Raw genomic sequence first — 26,443 nt, forward strand, 5'->3', positions numbered from 1 at the left:
ACATCCACTGTTGGTAAAGTTTAAAAGTTTGTCCTGGCACAGTGCATTGTACTGGAAGGGTATCCTTCCGATATAAACCTATGTTAGACATTAAAAAGACAACTTGTGTTATGTGCATGGCACTAGGCAGTCTGTGCATTTGCGCTAGGGAAAAGAGCAGGAGCACCATAAATATAGCGCTTTCCGGCTCTTTCCTCTTATACAATGCAGATGAGCAACTTTAGTTGCAGCGTTACCTTGTTTGACATACTTGTAAATCTGCCCTTAAGAATGGGGTGTGAGTCAACCCTTTTTCATGATTGGGTGGCTTTATTTCCTATCTCACGTACCTCCTCCTGATATAATGCCTCTTGTACCTGTTCTTGTGATTATCTCGCCCAAGACTATGCTCGTCTACCAATGTTTTAACTGGATAATTTATCCTTCCAAGGATGTCAGTCCTTGCATTGTAGTGCATGTACGTGACTATTTTCTCTCCCCGTCTTCCTCCTCCCCATTCCCTTCTCTTTTTCTCCTCCTTTAAAACCACTCTCCTAGCAGCGGCTCCACCCAGCCCCATTGTGCCCTGTGCACTGCTCACCACATTAAAATTGCACGGTCTTCTAAAAATGTTTTTATAAACCATTCCAAGATGGCTACTGCATGTGCAGCAGGCATCTTATAGTGACACGTGATATACTTCAACAAACCATGTTCAAAGATGGTCATTGATGTGCATTGCACCACAGCTGTAATCTTTGAACAGGATTAATTATGATACAGTCAAATGCATTCAAATGTAGCTATCCTGGATACGTGTGCTTCCACAGTGACCATATTTTAATGCATTTTATTTTAACTAACTTCACAACAGTGGGCATACACAGCACCAATATTTGAATGCATTTTGCAATATTTTAAGGTACCCGATTCAAAGACAACTACTGGGGATGTGTGCACATTTGTGGCAGCCATCCAAGGGGAAAAATGTATTAGCAAAGGCTTTAGTTTTAACTGCTTATACCCATTGTCTCTGCCAATGCTTTTTTACATAAGTGTCTGGGAAGCAAAGAGATATATCAGGGAGAGGAAGGGACCATGGTAGATGCAGATGGTATACTGGTTTTGTTCTCTCCATTTGGAACCACTTCAGTGAGAAAGGTAGTAGTGGAACATAAAGCTGAAGTATATTCAAGTTTAAAATAAGTTGTGGTGGGAGCCAATAATTAATTTAAATGCATATGAGCAAATATAAAGGGCACTGCGATTACTGATTTGAAGGTTATGTGTATTTTGTCAATGTACACTTTATAAAGCATTGGGAAAACATACTTGCATAAATATGTGGGATAAAGCATAATTTAGGGCTATGAGACGATTCTGTTTAGGTAAAGAGATTCAGATTTTTTATATATGTATATATATTTTTTCTAAGAGCTGGTCCTGGGGTCAGCCCCATTGCACATGGGGCAATTCCTGGAATTTATGCCCAATAGGCAACAACGCTGAACACAACCTTGTGCACTTGGATTGGCTGCCTGCGGAGTGTTAGGCGCAGACCATTGACTCTGTCCAGACCCCATGGCAACTGCTGGTTCATATGGTCTAACTCTAAGCCATGTATACTCTCAAACGCTTTCCGGGGAGCCGCAAAGTGTGGTATGTGGTGAGCCCAAGGACCGCATTAATTGTAGTAGGATGGAAGTGGGGTTTCATGGGTTATATAAATATTGCAGGATACATCAGTAGAATATTACTTAAGTTCAGTTAGCGTTTAAATAAAAGAGTTCCCATTTATTTAACGTATTGCAGAATGTTAGTACTCACTGAAGTAAAAAGCAGCCCAGTGCTGCTATTGCCCCTTGGGCCGCATGTGAAGGTCAGGAGGACCACATGCAGACCCTGAGCTGTACTTTGAGTGTCACGGGTCTACTAATCACACTGCAGGTTTAACCCTCCATAGATAATTGAGCATAGGGAATTGCCTAAGTCCAAGGACTGCAGCCAACCAATAATAATGAACACGGCCAAAGATCACAAGCAGAAAAAAGGGCCACCCATGGAGGCTTGGTGTCAGGGTCTGGACAGGCCCTGCAACCAACCCGGTGGTGCAATGCTAAACACCATGCGCTGCAGAATGAGTTGGGTGCAGCAGTTGGCTGGAAGTCAAGCCCTAGTGCAAGCGGCCATTTCCTTGGCCAATCCAACTGCACCCTGTGGAAGCTTTGCCAAGTGGTGGTTGGCTATTTGCAGAGTGTAGGGTGCAGTGCCCGAACCAGGCTTTCCTGCTTTCCGACGGGCTCAGCAAGGGCTGGCGGACAATGGAATATTGTAAGTAGGATTAGGTCAGAGAACAGGTCTTCTGGCCAACCACCACTGTGCACGGCCAAAGGCTATGCGCTGTGGTTGTTGGCTACCCCTGGAGTGTTGGGGGCAAGGCCTGTTCCTTACCTCCAGGCCTAGGTAACTGTTGTATCTTGTATATGATTATAAATAACACAGAAAAACAAAGATTAAAGTGAATTTATCATACCTGTGTTAGAATTGAAAATGTAATCGCCCCGTTGCTCATACTTCATTCTGTATTAAGTTAGTATTAATGGCATTATTTTATTAGTAGCCGCCATTATGTTCCATGATTGAAGCTGAGTTTCTGTCTCACATCGCTTGCCTCAGCAGAACACTATCTTGATGTCTCCTTAGCTGATATTTCTCCATGGCCAAGTTTCACTGCACTAATGAATGTACTCTCTATTATGGCATACCTTTGCTGTTAGATAGACTTGTTCCCACCTTCTATAATGGCGGTGCAGGCAGAGTAACCTTGAGGTGGAGATAGCATATACCCACCTGGTCCCAGGACCATAACTCATCCTTCTTTGCCTCCTTTGTTCGCTGTTGCCTGGAACGGAATTTTCCAGTCTAGGCATGTTCTTGGGGAATTGGAAATGTATAATAACTGATATTAGGTTGGGAGGAGTCAGTCCCTCTGCAGCTATCTCATGAGGCTGGTCAGACTGGACTCCGCTGCAGAGCAATATTAATAAATAACTTTTGTTATTTGTTCTCTACTGTCTGGCCGACATTTGTTTGGAAGGCCGAGAGGTCGTCACAGGTGACCCGGGTGACCCTATTCGGGTCACTTACTTCACCTGTACACGGTCAAAATGCAGTTATGGTTCCAAATTAAAACAAAAAAGCACAGAAATTCATAAATTATGATTTGGAGATTAATCCATAATTCACACAAAAGCCACACATTTGCTCGTTATATGCTATTTATTGCAATCGAAAAATGTGTTGCAGGGCCATGACCCACGAGAGGTGAAGTCTTGTAAGTCATAACGCTCATCCACTCCCTCTACAACAGTAACAAATAGCATTTTATACTTTTCACATCAACATATATAGTTTATGTCATAGTAATTTTTACGTGTATTTGTTTCAACAAAAAATGGCCAAAACTAGCATGCATTGGGTTAACTTCACATGCTTTGTGTAAGGCAATAAGCAATGTTTTTCAAATGTTAAATTTGTGCTGTACTGTGGTTCATAACAAAATTTCTTTTCAGTGTGAGAGAGCGAGAGAATGCATGGTGGGTAACTGTGTGTGATATGGATACAGGTGAAATTTACTAATAAAAGTAAACTGAACCTTGAGATGGCATTATAGGACCATATTGCACTGTTACATGACATACGTTGTTTTATATTACATGATTTATTAATTAATTGTTGTTCTTTACAGAGATTCTGAGCATTTAAGCATCATCCGTTTACTATTCGTTTTTTGCCAGTGACAGAATATATGGCCCACATGCATCATTGTGTCATTTTGCATTTCTTAATTTGCGAAAAATAAGGAATCGCAAATTAAGAAGTGCAAAATGCTATGCATCATTTTTTTCGGTATTTCTTTGTGATTCGGTAAAAATCGAAATTTTTACCGAATCCCAAAGAAATACCGAATTCTTAAGTTAATTTTCGCAATTCCCATTGATTCCTATGGGCCAAAAGGCCCATAGGAGTCAATGCAAATTGCGAGTGGCACTTAGAAAATTTCATGGGTGCAGGGGGGGGTCCAAAGGACCCCCCCATGCACCCCTGAAATGTATTTTTCGCATCATGTTGCACACACACATGTCCTAAGGACATGTGTGTCCGTAACATGAATGTTGAAAAAAAAGCATTTTCAACATTTTAAACACTTTTTCCAAATTTACCGAGTGGTTCAACCACTCGGTAAATTTGGCACCCTATTTGCGAATTTTCACTTTTTAAAATAATGATGCATTGCTTTTAAGAAATCGCACATCTGCGACTTCTTAAAAGCACCCGCAATTTTAGAATTCGCAAACATGTTACGAATTCTAAAATTGCTTCATGCATCCCAAAAAGCACTTTTGCATTCGCAAACGGCCGATTTTAAGGAATCGCACCGTTTGCGAATGAAAAAGTGCTTGATGCATGTGGGCCTATGTCTCTAAATATTTTGAGAAATGTGTGTTTTTCTTGGAAATAAATGTAGGAACATCTCAAATGTGTTGCATGCAATAATGAGTATTGTTAGAGATCAAATTTTAAATGCAAAGTGCATTGTAAGGAATTTAAAACCATACATTCCAAAATGTGCTTTTCTTTTGTAGTACATTGACAGGATAGAGTATGTTTAACGAAATATATAAAGAAAAATAATAAAGTGCAACGTGGGACAGTGTAAATGTTTGCTGAAAGAATTCTGTGTTTACAATCTTTACTTTTAAACACCGGGGAGGATTCATTGGTAGGTGGTTGATCCTGCAGAGATGAGCTTGTCAGGTTTGCTTATTCATGTGCTAAGAGCAGCACTGCCATCGTGAAAGCATATTTTTACTGAAAGAAAGGCGAAATGATGTGTTTACCACTCTAGGGAAGTTAATTATCCTGCAAATGAATTCTGCACTCTAAATTATGTGAAATATTTTACAACAAGCTTTGAATAATAAAGGAATAATATATATATATATGTATATATATATGTATATATATGTATATATGTATATATATATATATATATATATATATATATATATATATATATACATATATATATACATATATATATATATTATTCCTTTATTATTCAAAGCTTGTTGTAAAATATTTCACATAATTTAGAGTGCAGAATTCATTTGCAGGATAATTAACTTCCCTAGAGTGGTAAACACATCATTTCGCCTTTCTTTCAGTAAAAATATGCTTTATATATATATATATATAACCAGGATATTAAATATCCTTACCAAGAGTAAAGCCACATCTAATAAACTGTAAAGCACAGCCACATTTTCCAAGACTACCCTAAAATGACAAGACATTTCGGTTAGCCACCTTTTTGTGGTTATTGAGATTCCAAAAGAGGTGCGACTTACTGCTCACAGTTTTGTTTCCCAAGACAATGCTGTGTTAACATTTTCTATCCACTGGTCACAAGATGTTCACACTGCTTTCCTGGTTTCTCTAAAATTGGTCAACATGTGGATCCCCGCACCAACTGTAAAGAGGAACAGAAAGCAACCCAAGAGCCTAAGTTCTGCAAACTGATGAAGTGACCAATGGGTAAAATGGCATAAGTAACCACAAGTAGAATGCAGCAGAAAAACCCATGTTAAGAGGCTGGCGCCAGAGTTTTAATCTCTTCCCTTTTTTTGAGTCTGTCGTTGCTTTGCATGTCTATAGTGAGTAGTAAGCAAAAAGTCCTGGAGCTTTCCATATGACTAAGACTCGCAGTAGAGTATGTCAGCAACTCCTTTACAAATATCAAATTTATTTCAAAGTGAGAATTTTAACAAGTGTTCATCATTGCTTGAGGCAGAAAGAAACAGCTAGCGGAACTCAACATAGCGGGCAAAGAATTTTAAGTCATAGCTTGTAATGAAGATTCAGAGGAAATGGAAAGCATAGCTTTTAGCAGTTTTTTACATTCATCCGTATGTTAAGATATTCCTAAGAAGTTTCTGTTCAGAGCACTAATTAAAAATGTAGTGGATTTATCTTGCTAAGGGGACAATACTATGAATGGTTTGAAGAATATGGCACCATTTCTAAATCAGGTAATAATTCAGTGTCTAGGATGCATTTTACAATTGTAATCGAAGTTGCCTTTTCTACAGTGTTGAAATCCTCCAAAGGAGGAATGAGCAGGTGAACGCTCATGTCGACAAGCCGTGGCGGTGCTAATGGGTTTGGAGAAACAATGAGTAGTCACTCACTCTCAATCTGACCTGTTTCTGGCCAAAAGTTGGTTTGGAGGAAGTGCGCTCTAGAGAGGGAATCTGCATGTGCTCTGATCAAGAGCAATCTGTGTAAGTTGGTTTAGCTCACACACATTGAAGGGAATGTGAGCTTCTGGCGCACTGACTGCAAGCAACACTCACACCCTCAAATTATCTGATTGATCTCTGCTGTCTGAAACCAGTCGATCCACCCCAGCCTATAAACATGTGAACTTTACATTAATTCTTTATAAATTACTTCATGGCTTCCATTACCTGAGGTTTGACAAGCACTTTTTCTTGATAACAATGTATTGGTACATTGCAAATAATACTGACTAGACAATAACTGAACGTATTTATCTCTTTATAGAAAGGGATATCCATGCTGCAGTATAACTTAGCAATCATTTTAGTTCATGGAGGATCCCATATTATAAGTGGAACTTCCTGTCTATTTATTTATAATTTACTTGCCCCAGTTTTCAAGTGGCTACTCAAACATTTAGGGGAAAATGGACCATTCGACCATCTCGGTCTTTAAATGTCTGTATGCCATGACATTTCATCCAATGGTACGCCACGTATGTCCTTCGAAATGTCTACATTTGTTTGAATATGTCCTCTAAATGGCTTCAGCAACATCAGTGAGTTCAAATGAGAACACAGTTGAGTGTGACACCCCTTTACATTATACTGATCTGAAGGGGTTAGCGTAGCCCTAGCCCTATGGAATTAGCCTTGGCAAACAGAAGATGTAGATTTTACAAGATGGCGGCAGGAAGAGCGAGATGAATTGAAATGTTCTTCAAACACATTTACTAACCCCCCCCTTAAGAGAGAAGAAGGTATCTGGGAAGGTCTTGCAGACAAAAGCGTTAATTCATTTTCATAATATATATGTTTCTAGAGTTGCTCTTTTTATGGAGAAGAAGCTAGAAAAAATAACAGACCGACAGAATAAAATGGTGCTAGTATCTTCATGCTGTCCCTGCACGTGCCAACAAGCTAACTCCAGAGACAAGAGACATTTGGCACAGATACAGATGTACCAAGAAAGAAAAAAACGTGCTGTCTTGGATGAGAATAACGTTCACATTGATGTAATTCAATTACATCACACTAAATCGAAAGCGATAATATCACCCTACAGTGATATCACAGCCACTGCATCACCTACTCCTCCATCACCAAGTTAAGTATATCACTACTATTGTACTTATTTAGCAGTTTAGTGGTTAGGTTGATGTAGTGGATGGGATATATTGGTCTTGCGATATAACACATGCAATATTTTGGGAGCATACTATGTCATTCTCTTCAGAAGAAGTTAACAATATAGCATATATTTGTTGGCCATAAGGAATTAGTTATCAGGCAAAGGGAAAAAGTATCTTCCAACATACCTAGCATAATCGGAGGTCATTACTGTAGCAACAGGAAATACATGGTTGAAGGGTGCCTCATAGACCAAAAACGAAGAACATTTTGACAAAAGAAAAGGCAGGATGGGCCAGTAGCATGGGCAGTGTTTGAATATCTTTATTTCTAGGCACAGCAGTGTTTAACCACAGTATAAGTGGTGTGGCTCGCTGGTTAGAGGCGGCAGACCCGTAAGCAGAGGACGGCCCGGGACCAGGGTTCGATTCCCGACGCGGCAGGGTCGTGGACCAGGGTCAGCGGGCTTGATAATTCTCGCCTCGGTGCCTACTCCAGTCAGGGACCACACTCGGCAACTCTGGGCATTAGCTTGCCTCATCTTCACAACGGCCCCCCCAGACCGCCGGGGATGCTTGGTCGCACCTTAGAGATACCCATTAGGGACCATCTCTCAGGGTGAGCCAGGACGGGTTCCCCAGCGGTCGAAGCGCGGAGAAACTCCTCCGGGAGTCGATTCTAGCGCTATATAAACCCACAATTAAATTAAATTAAATTAATCAAACATGGAGAAGCTGTGATCTGAGTACATACAGTACATATGTTTTGAATACAGAGCAGCCTTGTTCAATTATTGTTTTAGCGCAATGTCTTATATGTACTTGTGTCTGCCTAAGTCTCTTTCCCTTGCACTGCCACTGTTATTCAACTAAAATTAATAAATGCAGCCCTTCTACAGAATATAGGCACAATAGAATCAAAGATATATATATATATATATATATATATATATATTACCCCTTACAAATATCTTTTTGGGAATTACAGAAGCGCTAACATTTTGGTTGATGACAGTGGGCAGTCATCATAAGCATGCGTCTGCTGCTAACTAAAACCATAACTACCGAAGGAGAACTGAAAATGACTTTCACAGAAGGTCTGTACATAATGGATGGTAAAGTTTTGAAACTCTAGCTGAGGCACTGAGGTAATTTCATCTGGGTTCAAAGTTTTGCACCGTTTGTCAGGCAGGGGCTAGTCTGCCAGGCACTGGGCCTCTGCGAATGAAAGCAGGAGTTGAGGGGGAGATGTTGTTGGAAACCTAACCTGAAGTCAACAGGCACTGCAGAATAAATCGTGATTGGCTCTCTCCACAAAAAAGTGACCCCTGTCACTGTGCAACTAGCAATACCAGTATGTGTGTGTTTAGCCTCTGGACATCTGAAAGAAGTAAGGGACTCTCCACCACCATTAACTCCGCACTAAGGTTACCACATAAATGCATAAGATGTAAAGTATCCCCTGCCATACATTATAAGGATATCGCAGGTCACCAAGGAGTTCTATAACCATATAGAGGAACGAGGCTGAAATAAATAAATAAATAACTGCAGTAGCACAGAAGGTGTAGAAACATGCTGAAAAATTCTAGTTTTGCCATTGTATGATATTAAAATAGAGCAGAAGAAAGAAAAGCAAAGTTCAGTTTTTGTTTTGAACAGCTGCTTTAATTATGCTCCTTGACATGTCCTGCCTTTCACCTTGGCTGCTGACTCTGCAGGAAGTATAACCTCACAACTGGACTGTAATTACGTTATAACAGTTGAGTTCTGATGTCTTTTCATTATAATTGGCGATTTGGTGCATCATAAGTCGCTGATTATAAGGACATTAGTGACTGCCATTTATACAGGGATTACAGCATTCCATGTATTATATTGTTATAATATTCTCTAAGCATGAAAATAAAATAAATGGGCTCAGTTTGTCATGCCGACAGGCTGTGAAAATATGAAAGTGCAGTGTCAAAAGGAAAATAATAAAAGCATAGTCAGACTGACAGATCATGCATTTTGTGCAAATGGTTCTTCAAGAAAAGGAAGCAACTGTGTTCCTAAGAGTTACAAAACAGGGTGTAAACTTTATAGCGAGATAGTTGCGTGTAGGGCACATTATGTGTTGAAATGAAAATGCTCAACTCAAAAAAAAAAATCAGACGAAAAGAGAACACATTGCTATTTGTACTCACCGAAACGCCAGCACTTTCCCATTGGATCCGCAGCCAATATCCAATAAGCACACCATTCCACTCCCTGAAGGGAGGAGGTGCCCAGTGTACCTCCAGTACTGACCGAGACTCGTTTAGTAACACGGTGACATTAAGCGGTGCAGCACCTGGAGCTGGGGAGCAAAGTTGTGTAGTTAGAAAACAACATAGTCTAGCAACTGGTTTCAAGTTATAGCATATTCTAGAGGACAAGTACTCATTACCCAGACTTTCCTATAGCACAGTTGCAAAGAAATAGGTGGGTCCCTTGTGTTCTTTTAATTGGTAGATAATGCTACAGTAACACTTAAGATGTGGATTTTTGGAAACAAAAAGCAGTTTTAGATTCAAGGTTAGGCCCTCAGCGTTTTCAGTGCCTACATATGACACCCTTCGCTTGTCTGTTATATTAGCCTAGTTGAAACTTTTAAAGCCCTTTAACAACATACATAAGCAGGCAGATAATTGAGCAGCACCGTCAAGAGGGAGGAATATATCAGCTACCCTGAATCTCAAGGAAGGTAAATGAATCAAATGCCTCAGACCACAAGAAACCTCTTAAATGTCTGGTGTGGGTATCTGTTAGAGCACTGAAATGTTGATATATCCTCAACTTACCTTCACTGCAAAGTACAGAACAGTATAAGGTTTTATATGATTTTTGTTATTTATGACATGTTCCAACACAAGACCAAAGACATTGCTATAAGCACTTTGAATGTCTGGATATAGAAGGTCCTAGTTGGTTTCCAATAAGGGGTTTAGAATATAACATTATAACTGGTATGATATAGCCCTAAGCCGAATGACTATAATCCTGTTAGAACATACTGCATGCAAGTGTTCTAATTGAAAAGGAAGGTACAGAAAGACAAACATTGGAATGTTGGGTGATACAGATGGTCTATATCAACATTATTGGCATGCTGCAACTCCAATGTTTTCAGTGGAGCTCTCAACATTCCAATGTTTCTTACATACCATTATAGACACTGCAAAAAGCTATCCCAGTAAGGCTGTCTCTTCGAGTTACAGGCCCAAGCCAGGAGAGAACGGCTACAATGTTTTAGAAAACTGACGGTAAAATGTTCTAAATTAGACAATGAAATAAATAATGTATCTTTGTTTATACTATAAGGTGTTGCTCTGTTGTTATGTATGACTCTATGAAAGATTCTGTGTCGCATCATTGTTAAAAGTAAAGCACACACATACCTATGGTGACCATGCGCTATAAAAATCTGTGAAATAAATCAAATAAAGCAAGGAGAAAAATAAAGATATGCATTGGAATGTTTGAGCAGAAGGCCTATATCAGATATATACATTAAAATGGCAAGAAAAACTAGACGTGATGCAAGAAACCTGTGAGAAATCATATAAGGGATCTCAATTATGGCTAATGTCGGCAAACCTTCAAGCACAATATTACAAAACTTTTCTCCAGTTATATTATACCCCAAACAAGATCGCCAAATGGGGATCAGGCAGAGGTACAGAATGTCCTTGATGTAAACAGCACGAGGCAGATATCGTACATATATTTGCGACATGTGTTGCACTGGGTACAATACGCAGGGAAATATCCACCTTTCTATCTAAAATCTTTAAATTACAATTTGAAATAACGACGGCAGAATTAATACTAGGTCTAGATGGAGATACCAGGCCAAAAGAAATTCAAGTGCTTATCTTTATTTCCGCGGCTGTATTTAGATTATGTTTGGCTTCGGCATGGCTAGACGATAACCCTCCGGCTTTTGAACAATGGCGGGCAAGACACCTGGCCACATATAATTTTGAAACGGCTATATACCGAAAGAAAGGTAGAAAGAAACAAAAGACGGGTTTGAAAATTTGGGACCCACTAACATGTTGGATACAGAATCTGGGTTGATAATTTTTTTTTATATATAATTTAGTTTGTTTTAAACTATATATTCAGAAAATGCATATTATGGTTACTATAATTTGGACACCAAAACAGTCAGGTTTTCAGTACTGTGTTCCTATTTTTGTTTTGTTTATGTATAAACTCAAGCTTGGGGGGGTGGGGGGTAGCGGGTATTAATAATAATTATTTTTTATTGTAAAATTATGGAGGGGATAAAATTATGAAAATGCTCCAATAAAGATTTTATTTAAAAAAAAAGAAAGATTCTGTGTCGCATCATTGTTAAAAGTAAAGCACACACATACCTCTGGTGACCATGCGCTATAAAAATCTGTGAAATAAATCAAATAAAGCAAGGAGAAAAATAAAGATATGCATTGGAATGTTTGAGCAGAAGGCCTATATCAGATATGATTGGCCCTTTGTTGCTCCATTGTCTACAAAAGTGCTTCTACTATTTCAAATTTTTTTACATACTTTTTTAGCACACTGCAGGTGGCCATACCATTTAGATACTCTCCTTGAGTTATAGTCCTAAGTTCAAGAAAGAAGGGCTCTAATGCTTTCAGAACACTGAGGGTCAAATTTTCTAATGTAGGAGAGAAAATGGTGATGCCAACTCTGGACCCACGAGGCAGAAAACATATGTGACCAGTCTACATACCATGCACTGGTATCTGACTATTTGGCAACCAATGCTCCATTAACATCTGCGCCAAATAAGGTTTTCATTGTGTAGTCTAAATTACATTTTTGCACTAGTCAGTTGGTGCAAATGTTGGTATAAACTTGCTTGCCAACTTTTTAATTATATTGGACTCTTGTAGCTGATACACATCCACACCTTTAAACTGCATTTGCTTCCTCCTACATTGCAACCTTTTTTCATTCTGAACTGCGCACAGTCTTCTATGTGGAATTAAGCAGAGCTCACTAGAGAAGATATATTTCAGTATTATGGGGAGTGAACATATTAAGGGAAAAAACATTCCCATTGAGTGAATAATGAAATTCTACACAAAGCCCTCTTTCAAGGAATTCACCCCAAGACCAAAACACAGGTACAAGGCTTTTGCTTTGGGTCCTGAATATTCACAGGTTACTGGTTGAGTGTAATGGCATTTGTCACTGGTGTCTACTGGCATCAATACTGGGGCACTACAAATTTAACAAGCATTTGCAATGCAATAGGTCTCGCATTAGGAAAATGTGAGGTATTGGTATTGTAAATGACATTTTTTTAATATGTGTTGGCTTTGAAAATATATAAATTAATAGCATTATTATTCACAAAGCCAATAACTTACATTTTCCTAATGCGAGTCCTATTGGCTATGGGAATGCTTGTTGGTAGCAAGCAAGGACAGTGCTGTTGTGGTGCTGAGTGATGCTGTTGTGGTGCTGAGTGATGATGTGGTTGGACTGAGTGATGTGGGGGTGTATTAGAGTGATGTGGTGGTGTCCCAAAGTGATGTGGTGGTGTCCCAGAGTGACGTGGTGGTGTCCCAGAGTGACGTGGTGGTGTCCCAGAGTGACGTGGTGGTGTCCCAGAGTGATGTGATGGTGTCCCAGAGTGATGTGGTGGTGCCCCAGAGTGATGTGGTGGTGTTCCTGACTGATGCGGTGGTGTTCCTGACTGATGCGGTGGTGTTCCTGAGTGATGTGGTGGTGTCCCTGAGTGATGTGGTGGTGTCCCTGAGTGATGTGGTGGTGTCCCTGAGTGATGTGGTGGTGTCCCTGAGTGATGTGGTGGTGTCCCTGAGTGATATAGTGGTGCCCCTTAGTGATGCCCCTGAGTGATGTGGTAGTGCCCCCCCGAGTGATGTGGTGGTGTCCCTGAGTGATGTGGTGGTGTCCCTGAGTGATGTGGTTGTGTCCCAGAGTGATGTGGTGGTGTCCCAGAGTGATGTGGTGGTGTCCCAGAGTGATGTGGTGGTGTCCCAGAGTGATGTGGTGGTGTCCCAGAGTGATGTGGTGTCCCAGAGTGATGTGGTGGTGTCCCAGAGTGATGTGGTGGTGTCCCAGAGTGATGTGGTGGTGTCCCAGAGTGATGTGGTGGTGTCCCAGAGTGATGTGGTGGTGTCCCAGAGTGATGTGGTGGTGTCCGAGAGTGATGTAGTGGTGTCCTATAGTGATGTGGTGGTGTCCTAGAGTGATGTGGTGGTGTTGTGTGGCGTTCAGCAGTGTAAGGCATGCTGCAGGGTGAGGCATGGAGCAGTGTGAGATGTGCAGCAGTGTGAGGCATACCGCAGTGTGAGATGTACAGCAGTGTGAGGTGTGCAGCAGTGTGAGGTGTGCAGCAGTGTGAGGTGTGCAGCAGTGTCCAGCATGCAGCAGTGGGAGTAATGCAGCAGTGTGCAGCAGTGTGGGGCATGCAGCAGTGTGAGGTGGGCAGCAGTGTGAGGTGTGTGGCAGTGTGCAGCATGCAGTAGTATGAGTAAGGCAGCAGTGTGCAGCGTGGAGCAGTGTGAGGCGTGCAACAGTGTGTCGCGTGCAGCAGTGTGGGGCGTGCAGCTGTGTGCAGCAGTGTGTGGCATGCAGCACTGTGTGGTGTGCAGCAGTGTGTTGCGTGCAGCAGTGTGTGGCGTGCAGCAGTGTGAGGCGTGCAGCAGTGTGAGGCGTGCAGCAGTGTGTGGCGTGCAGCAGTGTGTGGCGTGCAGCAGTGTGTGGCGTGCAGCAGTGTAAGGCATGCAGCAGTGTAAGGCGTTCAGCAGTGCGAGTCGTGCGGTAGTGTGCAGCATGCAGCAGTGTGAGTAATGCAGCAGTGTGCAGCAGTGTGAGGCGTGCAGCAGTGTGAGGCGCGCAGCTGTGTGTGGCGTGCAGCAGTGTGTGGCGTGCAGCAGTGTGTGGCATGCAGCAGTGTGTGGCATGCAGCAGTGTGTGGCATGCAGCAGTGTGAGTCGTGCAGCAGTGTGAGGTGTGCAGCAGTGTGTGGCATGCAGCAGTGTGTGGCATGCAGCAGTGTGAGGCATGCAGGAGTGTGAGTCGTGTGGTAGTGTGAGTAATGCAGCAATGTGTGGCGTGCAGCAGTGTGTGGCGTGCAGTAGTGTGAGGCGTGCAGCAGTGTGAGTAATGCAGCAGTGTGAGGCGTGCAGCAGTGTAAGGCGTGCAGCAGTGTGAGTTGTGCTGTAGTGTGCAGCATGCAGTAGTGTGAGTAATGCAGCAGTGTGCAGCATGCAGCAGTGTGCAGCAGTGTGAGGCGTGCAGCAGTGTAAGGCGTGCAGCAGTGTGAGGCATGCAGCAGTGTGTGGCGTGCAGCAGTATGTGGCATGCAGCAGTGTGTGACGTGCAGCAGTGTGTGACATGCAGCAGTGTGTGGCATGCAGCAGTGTGAGTAATGCAGCAGTGTGCAGCGTGCAGCAATGTGAGGCTTGCAGCAGTGTGAGGCATGAAACAGTGTGAGTCGTGCGGTAGTGTGCAGCATGCAGCAGTGAGTAATGCAGCAGTGTGCAGCGTTGTGAGGCGTGCAGCACTGTGAGGCGTGCAGCAGTGTGAGGCGTGCAGCAGTGCATGGCGTGGCGTGCAGCAGTGTGTGGCGTGCAACAGTGTGTGGCATGCAGCAGTGTGAGTAATGCAGCAGTGCGTGGCGTGCAGCTGTGCGTGGCTTGTAGCAGTGTGTGGCGTGCAGCAGTGTGTGGCGTGCAGCAGTCTGTGGCGTGCAGCAGTGTGAGTAATGCAGCAGTGTGCAGCGTGCAGCAGTGTGAGGTGTGCAGCAGTGTGAGGCGTGCGGTAGTGTGCAGCATGCAGCAGTGCACACCTTCCTTCAAAGGCGTCTGCAGAGCAGCGCGTCATAAAGAGGAGGCCGTTCATTTAACGCCCTCTTTGATAATGGACAATAGGGGACTGCAGTCTGCAGCTGATTCAGCGATTCGGTCTAAACTTTTACGATGAGCTTTGAGCAACTTTACTAAAGACACAATTTACTTAGTAATATGGTGCCCTTGAATTGCACAACAGTGCATGTTCCAAACAGGTTAAAAATCACCAAACAATGGTTCATATTACTTAGATTTGGATAGTATGGACATTTTTTAGCTATAAGAAAACACACAATTTGGAAACCAAACGCATTCTCGCGCAAGCAGATGTGGCATGGAAATGACAAAGTGAGCTTCAAAAATGTTCCCAAGATGTTTATCAGCGCACTGTTGTCTTCTAACTCCAACTTGTACAAGTAAATAAATGGCCGATTCTCGCAATGTGGAAAAATACCTTTCAGGGAAAATCGTAAATTGGATAGCTGGTGGAAGTGCCGGTGAACGAAGTCTACTCGCCAGATCATTTCCTAAATACCTTGTACCCAGACCTGGCTGTCACTTCACAATTCGACAGTCATTACGTCATTTAGTTTGGTTGCTTTGCTTAAAGTCAGCAGAGACTACAGCCCCCAGAAAGCACTGATATGCAAAATAAAAATTGATGTCTGGACCTATTTAGTTTGCAGTACAGAATGAGCTGGTGCACCTAATATTATCTCTTCTGTGTGTCAGTCAGTGTAAAACGTGCCTTTCGGCCGGTAGACTGTTCTTATGTCACGATCTCTTAAAGCGACCTCCAGCTGTCTAACTGCGGCCTGTCTACCGACAGTCACTCATGTATGTTTTATCTTTGATTGCATTACCTGCTTTCCTGGGTAGGGAGGAAGAACTGCATTATTTTAACAGCAGAGTCATGTGTATGAGGATTTAACAGCAAAAAGACCAACATTTATGAACAGTATTTCCGGGGAAAAAAAACTATGACTAATAAAACCTGTCTTCTACAAATCCGGCCGGCAAAATAAATGAGCGGCAAAGAACAAAAACAAAGTGGACACACAATGTCAACAGATATATTCCTTCGTAGCACGTCTCTGTGGGCTAAAACATTTCTTTTAAAGAATTCAGACTTTACTACGAATTGACGGAATGGAAGTTCATGTCCCCAAATCAAGGACTTTGCTCAAAACACTTCCGTATGTCTGGATTTGGATACAAAATCCCTAACTATTTAGACTTTCAGAGAGTTGTCTGCGAACACACAACGCCTAACTTTAAACAAGCAAACTCACCGCCGCAGCCCGGCTTCAAAAGGAAGCCAGGCAACTTTGTTGGGACGGGGGCGGGGCCGGACATAAACAGGAAGCAGGCGCTCCTGTGCCCGCCGGAGGATTTCTGTGTTAGCTAGCGGGGCTCCCGTGCTCGTGGAGAGCCCCGCGGCCCCCGCCTGTTAACTGGAATGACCCGCTGGCTGCCGAGGGACACGCAAGAAGAACCTGGTGAGTGGGGTGTGAGGGGGATGTGTGCGCACATGTGTGTATGCGTGTGTCTGTATGCGTGTGTGTGTGTGTTAAAATAGCACGATGACTGGTTGGTGGTGGGTGTGTGGGGGGGGGGTGGTGTGTAGGCGAGTGTCTGTCTGCCCGTTTGTCTGTATGCTACGCGAAAGCTAGCGAAACAGCGCGCAAGCAGCCAGCAGCAAAGGCGCGCTCACGAGGGGAAATCTGAGACAGCAGAGGCTCGTGGCCGAACGCCGTCTCAGATTCCCCCGAAAGTAACAGCTATAGTCCTGAGCTTAGACAGCGCATGCTACGCATGCGCAGCTCTATGCTCGACCTTAAAAGTAGGAGACTCCTTTTATGCACTTGACTCTCTCAGGTTAGATAGGGTTGAGCAATCAAGGATTAACCCAGCAGGTGTGTGGTGTGGATAGTGTAGAAATGCATATTTAGTGTCACACCCTGTATAACACTTTTATTTATGATAATAGTTTTGGGGGCAAATGCTTCCTAGACGATTTAGTTCTCTTTTACATATTATTTCACTTAACAAGAAACTCAAAAGATATTCTAGAAACCTTTGTGGTCTTTTATCCCAAACAACATAAAGATCTCTGAACCAGATGGCCTTCCCACTGAATTTTTATAGTGAATATGTAGATCTGATTGCCCAAAATCCTTGGTCCATTTATACGGATGCCCTGCAAATAGAAACGCACCATTCCTATGTAACAGAGCACTTTATAACCACCTCACTGAAATTAGATAATAGGCTAGAACACTGTTAACAGCTGCAACTATTTCTTATAGAAGAAACACCAAAATTCTTGTTAAAAAGAAATTCAACAGGCTAATGCCCTGGGTACCTTATAATGTCCTACCAAATCAAGTGGGTTATACACCTGAGTGGACTCCATTACATAACCTCCACACATCACCTCGATATTGCATCATTGACACATCTCTATCATCGGTGGCACCTTTTCTAGGCACTGTGAAGGAATTTGAGTTACCGGATGAATATACATATATGAGATGCTGTGTAGCTGTGGAGTGGGATCTTTGCACGAATGACCTATCATACTCAATTCCTACTATTCAGATTTACATGAATGTCCTCTTGTTGAAACCACTATTATTGGCTTGGGGAAGTTAGCAGGAATAGCACTGCACCCAATCCACCAATACTTCTTGGTTTGGTGATGGAACTTCAGAGATGTGCGCCTCGTGAATTCCAATTGCACTTAGGCATTTATGTTAAAACCACTTATCACATCACTCCATGTGGACAGAACCCAGAGGGTAAAATCTGGTCAATAATCCGAGAGGAGGTGACATTTGGAAGATTCTCCGGGTTACACATTTATTGGGTTAAACCAGCAATATTCCCTCTTGCTGCACCCACTGTGAAAGTTAATGATGGTTTCCCACCGCATTAGGGAGCTGTCTTAATAAAATACTTCAGCATTTCAATTGGTGGGGGCAGGACAAGATGCTTCACGTAGATTGTGACAGGGCACTAAGTGTATTTCCAGAACAGACAGCTAGATAGATGGATAACTCTACCCATATCTATGATAGGCTGCATCGTCAATGCAAAAAAATTGTAGTTTTGCAACAATTCCTTTAGTTGATCCTGAATCTTCAGAGCCCTTCAACACTGTTAATATTTTTATGGCTGGGGTTTCTGTCGGTGGTTCTTACTAGATGAATGGAAGAGGGCAGATAACAGTAGCTGACTTAGAACAAAATTTTTCAGGACAGTTGCAATTCTGATCGTTCTGGTTTTGTCCACCTCTTTATTTTAAAGATTTGATGATAAATCAACGATACATCGATATGGGCCCAATGCATATGATTTTAAGCACGCAACCACAAAAAAACTGTATTAAATACATACAGGCCACTTTATTTGGCTCACTGGTAAATCTGGTGAGTTCTAGCAGCCAGTCTTCCAATTGCTCCCACTGGGATGAATATGATTCTACCACCTACCCAGGAACCTAAGTTCAAATGGGTCTCTGACTAAAATGAACATGATGATACCTGGATAGTTATTTCAACATACAGAGTTTTTATCAGTTCAATTTTTCAATGACACGCGAGGTGACAAACTTATGGCTTTATTATTATACTTTAGACACTGACAGTTAGACCTAAATAAAAATAATTTCCTTACCCTCCACCAGAAGACAAATTTCTTCCTAAATTGATTATTTGAAATATTAATATAATAATTTTGTCCTACATCTATGCTGAAGCCAATAAGCGCCAAGAAGCTCCAGCAGCCAAAAAAGCATGGGAAGAATACTTTGGTGCAGAATTGTCAAAAGAATGTTGGGGGCCGGTCAACAGGAGTCCCATTAAACAGTATAAGTAAACTGATCCATTTTAAATGTGTGCACTACCAAATTGATGACTGAATGCAATCTGGAGGTGGATGAGGTGTAAAGACAATGCTCGGTGTGCAGATTAAATTTAATCCAGTTTGGCTCTAGATATGCTGGTATGATGGAGGTCTGAGATGTTTGCATCTCTACCAGAAAGGGCACCAGGCAGCATCACTATCCCCCAATCCCCCCTTGAAGTGTGGTCAGAATAGATATCTGATGTTCCAAAACCCTACAAAAGAAGTCTGTGTTAGGCAGTATTATTGGTGAAATGGAGGGCGGCCATGGATTGGATGGGTAAGATGACTCCAGGTGTGAAGAACTGATATGCCATCTAGCACATTGTTACAAGAAGGCTGTCTGGTACTCTGAAGGAGTACGTCCAGTGGATAGGATGTAGGCTTTTTGGGACCAGCACCAACATTATTCGCTATTCAAGAAGGGTACAAGGCTAGTTGATGTGTGGCACTCATTACAATTGGCCCAGGAAATGAGCCAGGTGTTTCCCACCCACATCCAGAAATACTGATACCAGGGGTACCAGTAATTCAGGGTGCTGGAAAATCCAGCTCATTATGAATTGGACCCTGAGGATTCCCTAATAAATTAGGAATTACTGGGAGAATCAGTAATTCGGGATACCATTCCCCTAGTAATTTCTAATTTGGCCTGCAGATTTAACCCAGAACTCTTTGCTGCTGTAATCTCTCAGTGAAAGGAAAAAAAATGGGACGGTTAACTTCTGTTACCAGACTCTTCTGAGTAAAGAGGCTATATCTTTTTTACCTTTTTTGTTGAGCCGCTTACAATTTGTATTCACATAGGCATCCAATACCACATTGAATGAGAAAAGGGACACGCATGTACCTGTGTCTATACCTTTGAAAACCCTGGTTGTTCTTTATGCACTTTATGCAATAAAACAAGTAAGAAAACACAATAAGTCCTATAGCCAATGCTATCCGATGGACAGAGGAAACCTCATAACCTGTTGTACACAGACATTTGACTATGGAGGTTTGTAGATAAGCGAAGGCAACATCCTTCCACCCACGGCCCAAAGTGCATCACAACAAATCATGTAAAATGCCAGTTCTTCATAAAGACAATCTATTATATGCTTTCCCTGTACAGTAGTGTTTTGTGTTATAAACACCACCACATTTTTCAATAAAAGAACCATGCAATCTATGTTGAAACACAAATATGTATTTTTTTCAGTTGGACATTTAGAAGCACATTTGTTTATGGCTTACATTTTTGAAAGTTGGACACTTCCATTATTTCCTTCTTTACTTGTTTCTTTCTTTATCTAAGTCTCTCTCACTCTCTCTGTTGCAACTTCTATTAGTTGTTTATTTCCTCCTTACCATCTTTCTTTTTCCGGCTTTCTCTTCTTTTCCCTTCTTTCTTCATTTCTATTACTCTTTTTTCTTTCTTTCTTCCTTACATTCTCCCTTTCCCTCTCTGCTTCTTTTTTCTCCTTTTTCTCCTCTTTCTCATGTTGTTTTTCCTTTCTGAACAAGTGTCCATTGATTGTATATACATATGACATTTTTAGAACTATTGTTACTATATAGTTCTATACCTAGGCCAAAATATGAGTTTAAGGATTTTTTTGGGCACACATGTGCACATTACAATGAATGTGTGCTTTGTTGAAAAAGGGGACAGCCTGATCATTAGTGTGACTCAACAGGGTTTGCAGCATGAAGATACGTCACCAGTACAATGTAAGGAGTTAGATAAATCATACATAATAGGCAAAGTGGGGCAGCTGTTTTTTGAGGGATGAACTAGTGGTGATCAGTAGCGGCTCCTCCACTAATGCAGAGGAGCTTGTCCCCACTGCTCTTTGAGCAGTGCAAAAAAGAAAAAAAGAAAAAAAAATGGAAATAACAAGAGGTTATTACCATTTTCTTTTACTGTGTGCCACTCGGAGCAGGATCAGGGCGAGCCGTGGTAGTTTGAACTCCCTAAGTGCGCATGATTGGCCAGCCAAACTGTAATGCCCACTTAGCAAGTTCTCCACCTGTCTGTTTTGCACACCCTGGTGGAGAACATGCCTAGGCAGTGCCTGAGCAGCCAAATAGGTCGCTCGGACCAATTACGACGCTGATGATGCAGCATAGTGATTAGTTTGGAAAACCTGGGAGCCAGGCTGCTTCCAGTGCTGGCTGAGGATGGAGGAGAGGCATACATCTGCGAAAAAGGTATGTTTTTTTTATTTTTTCATCCTCCCACCCCCATGCCGGAGAGCCCCCACTGTTGGTGATAAATAGACATCTAGCCCAATAAGAAATTCTTTGGGTGAACCCATAAGGGATTTGATTTATTGCCCAAACAAGAAGTTTAGATCGGCCCATTTTGTATATGTCTTAGTATACCCAGAATAAACACTCTAAAATCCTAGACAGTATTCTTACACATCAGAGGAAGATGAGGGGTTGAGAATCTTTTGTGAATTAAGGGCCAAAAGGGCAGATAGTGATATAAAATGCTGTTTAATGCAGCTTTTCAGTCAGAATGCTTCTTTGATAGCTAGCTGTTCTGCTTATTCACTTCTGAAATATTAACCATTTAGTCAAGAACTAGGCATGATAAGGGCAAAAGACCCTAGTTCCAGGGACTGAAGGGACCTTTTACAGAGGAGAGCAGGTAAGCAGCTTCCTTACAGAGATGGAGGTAAAAGAATTCCAGTGCTCCTCACTAGAATACTTGCCGTCACTACCATCAGCCACCACATAACCTGAGTTGAGATGATAGTAGCCACTCACACTCATAATGGGGGTACACATTGGTTTTCATGGGATTTGAGATCGTAGCTCAGAAGCCAACCAAAACATAAAACACAGCAAGATATTCAGTTGGATAGGCAGCGGCTGCCGCTAGGTGGGAAATTTGTGAGGCAGGTGAGAATAAAAAAAATAAAAATGTACCTGCAGCCTGACGACGGCAGCCTTGCTGCCTCTTCAGAGGATGTTCACACAAGTTCCCAGAGTTTCCTGAGCTAATCTAGACATGTATTTTTGTTGCAAGCAAAAAAAGACGTTGCAGCTAGTATTTTTCCACCTTTATTTAAATAGACAGTGCACACGGTTGGTATAGGTTTAGCTATATTTTTATATGTGCCAAATTAAGTAAACACAATACAGTCATCTGACAACGTTGCCATTGTAATACAAGGCACAGTGGTGTCACAGAGATTACTTGCAGTAATACTAGTGAGCTGCTGCTGTGTTACAATATAGAAAACACTGTCACTAGCCATGATTATTAGATAAAAACAAAATTTGAATTTAGACAAGTGCACCTGTGTACTTTAAGTGACCTGGCCAAAGACGGCATGAAAGAGCTGTCTACTTTTGTGATAAATTAGAGATATTGGATGCCTCGTATCCACAGCTGAGAGACCAAGCTACCTCCTCTGAGGCAGAAATCTCTTATTTCAGAAATAAATGAAAGGCCCCAGGGCCGGACTGGGAACAGAAACCGGCCCTGGCAAACTGCTCAGCTGCCTCCCCCTGGGGTGAGGGGGAGTGCAGGCGAGCAGTTTGCGAGGGCCGTTTTCGGCCGATTTTGTTACCGGGGGGGCGATATTGCCGACCCCCGGTAACAAAAACGGCCCTCCAGGGGCCCAAAACCGGCCCGCACCCTAGCGGCCTACCGGGGAAACGCCTTGTGCCCACTATGGCCAGTCCGGCCCTGAAAGGCCCTTGCATTAGTCATGCTGGGCACTATTTCCCTCACATTTCTGAGGCCTAAAATATCCAACAACACCCATGTGAGCTGGCAGCTTTTAATTCACATTTTTGTAAACTAAGTCCTTCGCTAATGCAAAAATAAATTTTCCATAAGTTGAAAACATTGGGCGTGTATCACTTGCCTTATTTTATTTTCTACTGCCTAGTAAAAATTGAACAATTTACTTTAATACAGTAATTCCATACAGTTCTTCGCACAGTGGTGAAAAAAACGATTTAACTTGAAAAAGAGCTTACATGTTTGCCCCAGCTGTCTCTGTCTCTCAGGAATGTTTGTGTTTCTTCATGTGGCGCCAAGTCAAGGAGGAAAGTTTACATTTTAAGGCCTGAAGGTATTGCTAATGCGACCTAATTTCCCTATTGTGTTTATGCCACAGGTCTTTTGACCTTTTTGGATCATACTAATTTTCCCGCGCCTACTAAAGATTAATGGCCCAGCAGGTGTTGAACTGGGCAGGCATAAACAGCAATCAGGAAGAGGGGCAAGGCGAGGCAACTAGAGCACGGATTGCCAAACAATTCTCAGAATCCGAAAATCTGATTTGGTCGTATTTTTCAGTTTCTATTTATAAATACAGATGGAAGAAAAATATTCTTCCTTCTGTATTTATATGTAAAAATCCATTTAAACGGAAAACCGGAAGCTTTAATAATAATTTTATTTGACATGTATCTGGTGGTTCCAGCAGTAGGGAGACGCTCATCCACCATAACTGAGAGCTGCACCTGTGGTTAGGATAATTTAAAACGCACAGGGGAAAAACACTGGGGGACAGATTTTCAAGCCCCTTGCATCATCTTTACGATACTGTTGCGTCACTTCTGTGATGCAGCGGCGTCGTAAACCATGCGCCACTATGCAGCAGATTACAATGTGACGCATCTAGTGAGATGCGTCACGTTGTAAAGCCCTGTGCTACATTATACCTGCGTCAGTAGTGGGCGTTCTGTCGCAAGGAAGCCCGGTAAACGTGACCCAGGGAAAGCTACAAGATTTCACTGAGTCACTTTTAGGTCCCTGCTGCGTCAAAACTTTACGCCTACTTATAGCAGGCGTAAGAAGTGATGCAGCATTGCAAGTATAGGATGCCCCTGAGCAGTGCTGGAGTTGCTTCGCGCTTGTGACACGACTCCAGCACTGCGTCACCTGTACGCTGACAGATGCGTCACACATCTGTCTCTCCTTGCGCTGTGGTGCGGCACATTGTAAATGCAGCGCATCCATGATGGCGCAAGGGGTTCCTAACATCAAGCAAAATAACTGGTGCATCCCTGATGATCTGAAGGGATGCGCCAGTTATTGTAAATCTGCCCCTGGGTTGTCAGGAACTCATAAAGTGGCAGGGCACCACAACGTTACAAATCTGTGCAGGGGGCTTTTGTTCTAAGGCCAAACTCAGCGTGCGGTTATGCAAATATTCACCAAAAAGTGCAAAGGTAATGTAGCTCACATGCTCATTGTAACTCAAGTCTTAAATCGCGCTGCGTTAGACATGTCCGCCATTTCTTGGTCTGTGCTCATATGTTCTCAAAGCTAACCATTTCATACTACAGTGTAAATCATGTGACTTTTCATGCTGTTACCGCATAAGTCTGAACAATGAATCCAAAGTGCGAAAAATGGACTCTGTGTCACTGAATTAATGTGTTCTAGGTCTAAAGAATTTCAAGTATTTTAATAAGCTTACACTCTGAGCCTATTGTTCTAAATTCCACTGCCACTTACCTCCTTCCGTGGTGCTGGCCATGATCCAGGCACTGGCTGAAGACCAGCCAACCTCATTCTGGCAAGCAACGCTAATGTTATACGTAGCTGTGGCCTGCAGCTGCCGGATGTTATACTCATGAGGGGGGACCGAAGTGATGTAGCTCATGATGGAAGAATTAATCTGTGGAACAGCTTCAACCACCTAAAAACAAGCACAGAAAATATCAAATACTAAAAAGAAAAGGACATACTTTGGTTAAACATGCTCATAAATGTCCAAAGATATCCAGTGACGAGTTATGCATATGCCATAAATATCCATTAATGGGGGGACACGACAGGGTTGCGGAATTCCTAACACCCATCGCCGACTACCTATCGTTTGTGGTCTAAGACAAACAGTTTTCATTTTTATTTTATCCAATAGACAAATAGGCTAATTACTGATATTGGTTGCACAATAAAAAGGTGCACACATTTGCAAAACCAAAACAACTGGAGGCTATCTATAATGCTCCCAGAATACTCCTTAATTATGTGGAAATACATGTAAAGGCATGAAAGCAAGATTGGTGACAATATAAAATGTACAAATGCCAATTTGCACCATGAAAAAAATAAATTTGCTCGAGTACTGTCCGTCATTAAGTATAATTTCTATGAGGTATAATTTAATAATACATTGATGAATGCCCATAAAGATAAAGATGACAAATTGAGAATCAGTGTAAAACATTATAGAAACATTATGGGCGGCATAAATTACAGGGAACCCTACACCAGAGTAGAGTGAAGTGGAGTAAAATGGAGTGGGGTAGCATACAGTTTTGCTAATTTAGATTTAAATTCAAAATAAGTTGTGGAAACTTTTTTTGGCATATTTTGGTCTACATTTAGAGGTGCACATTAGCACCTGCTTTTTTGCTGGTGCACACAGAACGGGATTTACCAGGCACTGAAAGGGGATTACACTATGTATTGATGGAGTAACACCACTTTTCTACAAATACAAAAATGTGATAATTTTGAGTAGATACACTTAACACACATTTAATATGATTTATGTTACGCTTCAAACTAACCCTAGATGATGGCCTGAGAGCCACAACATCTGAGTTCATTGACTAGTAAAAATGCAATGTGCTGTGACCACTAGAGAAGGAAGAGCCAAAAACCCACAACAGCCAGCTCCAACATTCACTCTTCACATTAGAAAGCCTTGCGGAAAATAAACAAACCTGCTAAGGCCTGGAATATTTTTTGGTAACACATACAAGGCACCACCCATTTCCTGCTGACCTTCAATTGTACATTAAGCTACAGGAAACACTTCTTTTGAATCCTGTTTCCTGTACAAAACATGATAGTAGACCAACGTGAAATAAAATATTATTGTTTTTTTAACTCATCGGAATGAATAAGAAAACCTCTCTACTTTGCTGAGAATATATATATGCTAATTTTCAACAGGAAACACGTGCGTTTAACTGTTAGTGAGACTTGCCAGATAGAGCACATCCAAGAAGGCACATTTCTGCAACAGTAGTGACCCAAACACTTTGGCTCTGCAACTGCACTGCGAAGCAGGCACATTTTACTGTGAATTGTGTGACGTTCCACCTTCAGCTACTCAGCTTTAAGCCGACATATGTCGGGATACAAGTAAAAGTATGCAAAGGGTTCTTACTCTTAGGAACTTAAGACTAGTATAAACTCAACGAGTGATAGGAGTGGTAGCTGGTTTATGGACCGTTTATGCACTGTGATGTAGTA

At 42.0% G+C, this 26,443-nt stretch overlaps 1 protein-coding gene across 5 annotated transcripts in view; it reads right to left on the reverse strand.

Annotated features, from left to right (window-relative positions):
- MERTK (MER proto-oncogene, tyrosine kinase) overlaps positions 1-26,443 on the reverse strand; it is a 366,926-nt gene that overhangs the window by 139,524 nt on the left and 200,959 nt on the right. For all 5 annotated transcript variants that reach the window (XM_086927212.1, XM_086927213.1, XM_086927211.1 and 2 more), the window contains 2 exons: positions 24,689-24,872; positions 9,640-9,791 (listed from right to left, as the gene is read on the reverse strand). In XM_086927212.1, coding sequence (XP_086783338.1) covers positions 9,640-9,791; positions 24,689-24,872 — 336 coding nt within the window. The remainder of the gene's footprint in view (positions 1-9,639; positions 9,792-24,688; positions 24,873-26,443) is intronic.

The sequence above is a fragment of the Lissotriton vulgaris genome, chromosome 6 (assembly GCF_964263255.1).
Source record: "Lissotriton vulgaris chromosome 6, aLisVul1.2, whole genome shotgun sequence".
NCBI classification, from domain to species: domain Eukaryota; kingdom Metazoa; phylum Chordata; class Amphibia; order Caudata; family Salamandridae; genus Lissotriton; species Lissotriton vulgaris.